The sequence below is a fragment of the Dipodomys ordii genome, unplaced genomic scaffold, assembly GCF_000151885.1.
Source record: "Dipodomys ordii isolate 6190 unplaced genomic scaffold, Dord_2.0 Scaffold61, whole genome shotgun sequence".
In the NCBI taxonomy this organism is placed as follows: domain Eukaryota; kingdom Metazoa; phylum Chordata; class Mammalia; order Rodentia; family Heteromyidae; genus Dipodomys; species Dipodomys ordii.
This window is the reverse complement of record NW_012267277.1, coordinates 1,544,117-1,545,719: the sequence shown is the minus strand read 5'-3', so window position 1 is coordinate 1,545,719 and position 1,603 is coordinate 1,544,117. Positions and strand designations below refer to the sequence as shown.

Sequence of the window (1,603 nt, the reverse complement as noted above, 5' to 3'; positions counted from 1 at the left end):
ATCCTTGTGCTCTTCAGCTCAAGGTGAGTGCTCTACCGCTTGAGCCACAGTGCCACTTCTGGTTTTCTAGTGGGTAATTGGAGATAGGAATCTCACAGACTTTTCTGCCTGGGCTGGCTTTGAACCATGATCCTCAGTTCTCAGCCTCCTCAGTAGCTAGGATTACAGGTGTGAACCATTGGCTCCAAATTCTTCAATTTTCTGAGATTCTAGAACTAAAGCACTATTATGTTTTAAAACTCATGATTATGAAAGATTACAAAAGCCTCAAGAGGAATACACAGTATCTACATTGATTTGTTATTAAATAGTAATGATTAAATGAGGAAAACTCTTAGAGCAGTTAATATACTAAGCACTCTTGCAGATATTTTATACGTATTATCATATCTAATTCTCTTAAAGTCATGGTTTTCAAAAAAGGAAGCCTATGTACAAAAATAATGGGACCTGAATCTAAGTATGATCAGCTTTTTGGAGCTAGGATTACAGGCGTGAGCCACCAGCACCTGGCTTGAGCCCATTATTTTTTTCTTTTTTTTTTGTCAGTCCTGGGGCTTGAACTCTGGGCCTGGTCCCTGTCCCTCAACTCTTCAGCTCTCTACCAGTTGGGCCACAGTACTATTTCTGGTTTCCTGAATGCTTTATTGGAGATAAGAGTCTCACAGCGTCAGGTATTGGTGGTTTGTGCCTGTAATCCTAGCTACTCAGAGGGCTGAGATCTGAGGATCATGGTTCAAAGCCATCCCAGGCAGGAAAAGCCAGGAAAGGCTGTGAAACTCTTATCTCCAATAAACTTCCAGAAAACCAGAAGTAGTGCTGTAGCTCAGGTGGTAGAGTGTTTGCCTTGAGCTAAAGAGCTGAGGGACAGCTGCCAGGCCCAGAGTTCAAGCCCCACAACCAACAACAAAAAAAACAAGAGGCTCATGTACTTTCTGCCCAGGCTGGCTTTGAACCATGATAACCTCAGCCTCCTGAATAGCTAGGATTACAGGTGTAAGCAACCAATGCCCAGCTGAAAGCAACCAATGCCCAGCTGAGCCCATTTTTTTTAACCATGTCCTGATACTAGAATCACTTTGGGAGAAAAATATGTACAATTAGAGTACCTCTAATCACCTCTCCATGGAAGAGGGTCAAGAGAGCCTTTCCTCAAATACTTTATCTCAACTTTAGCAGTCCCTTGTTAAATAAGATTAGACACATTTCAAGGTGCTATGGCCATAAACAGCTTGCTAAATAATCAAGAGCCAACAATGATCAGATTAGTTGGCCAATATACCCAATCAGAGAATAACTTTTATTTATACTTGCCTATCAAATGGAACATCCACAAGAATCCTGGAATTGGTTAAGGAGAGAAGACAATTCTTCTGTAACTTTTAGGAAGAAAAACAATTATGAGAAAATGCAATACTTCATTCTAGTGGTAGATTTTAAGCATTTGGATAGTACTGCCAACCAGCCTTGTTTACTCAGGAATCACTGCATACCTAAACCCTCTTTAAGTTTTCAATTCCATCTTACAATTAATGTCAGAACGAAGACTGATAGGTTGGGAAGGTGGCTCAGTGCTGGAGTGCTTGCCTTGTATGCATGAGGC

At 41.2% G+C, this 1,603-nt stretch overlaps 1 protein-coding gene across 1 annotated transcript in view; it reads right to left on the bottom strand.

The window, feature by feature from the left end:
• Positions 1 to 1,603, bottom strand: part of Zyg11a (zyg-11 family member A, cell cycle regulator) — a 46,228-nt gene that overhangs the window by 15,547 nt on the left and 29,078 nt on the right. Inside the window, exon 6 of the mRNA XM_013022198.1 lies at positions 1,315 to 1,379. Within this exon, the coding sequence (XP_012877652.1) occupies positions 1,315 to 1,379 (65 nt within the window). The remainder of the gene's footprint in view (positions 1 to 1,314; positions 1,380 to 1,603) is intronic.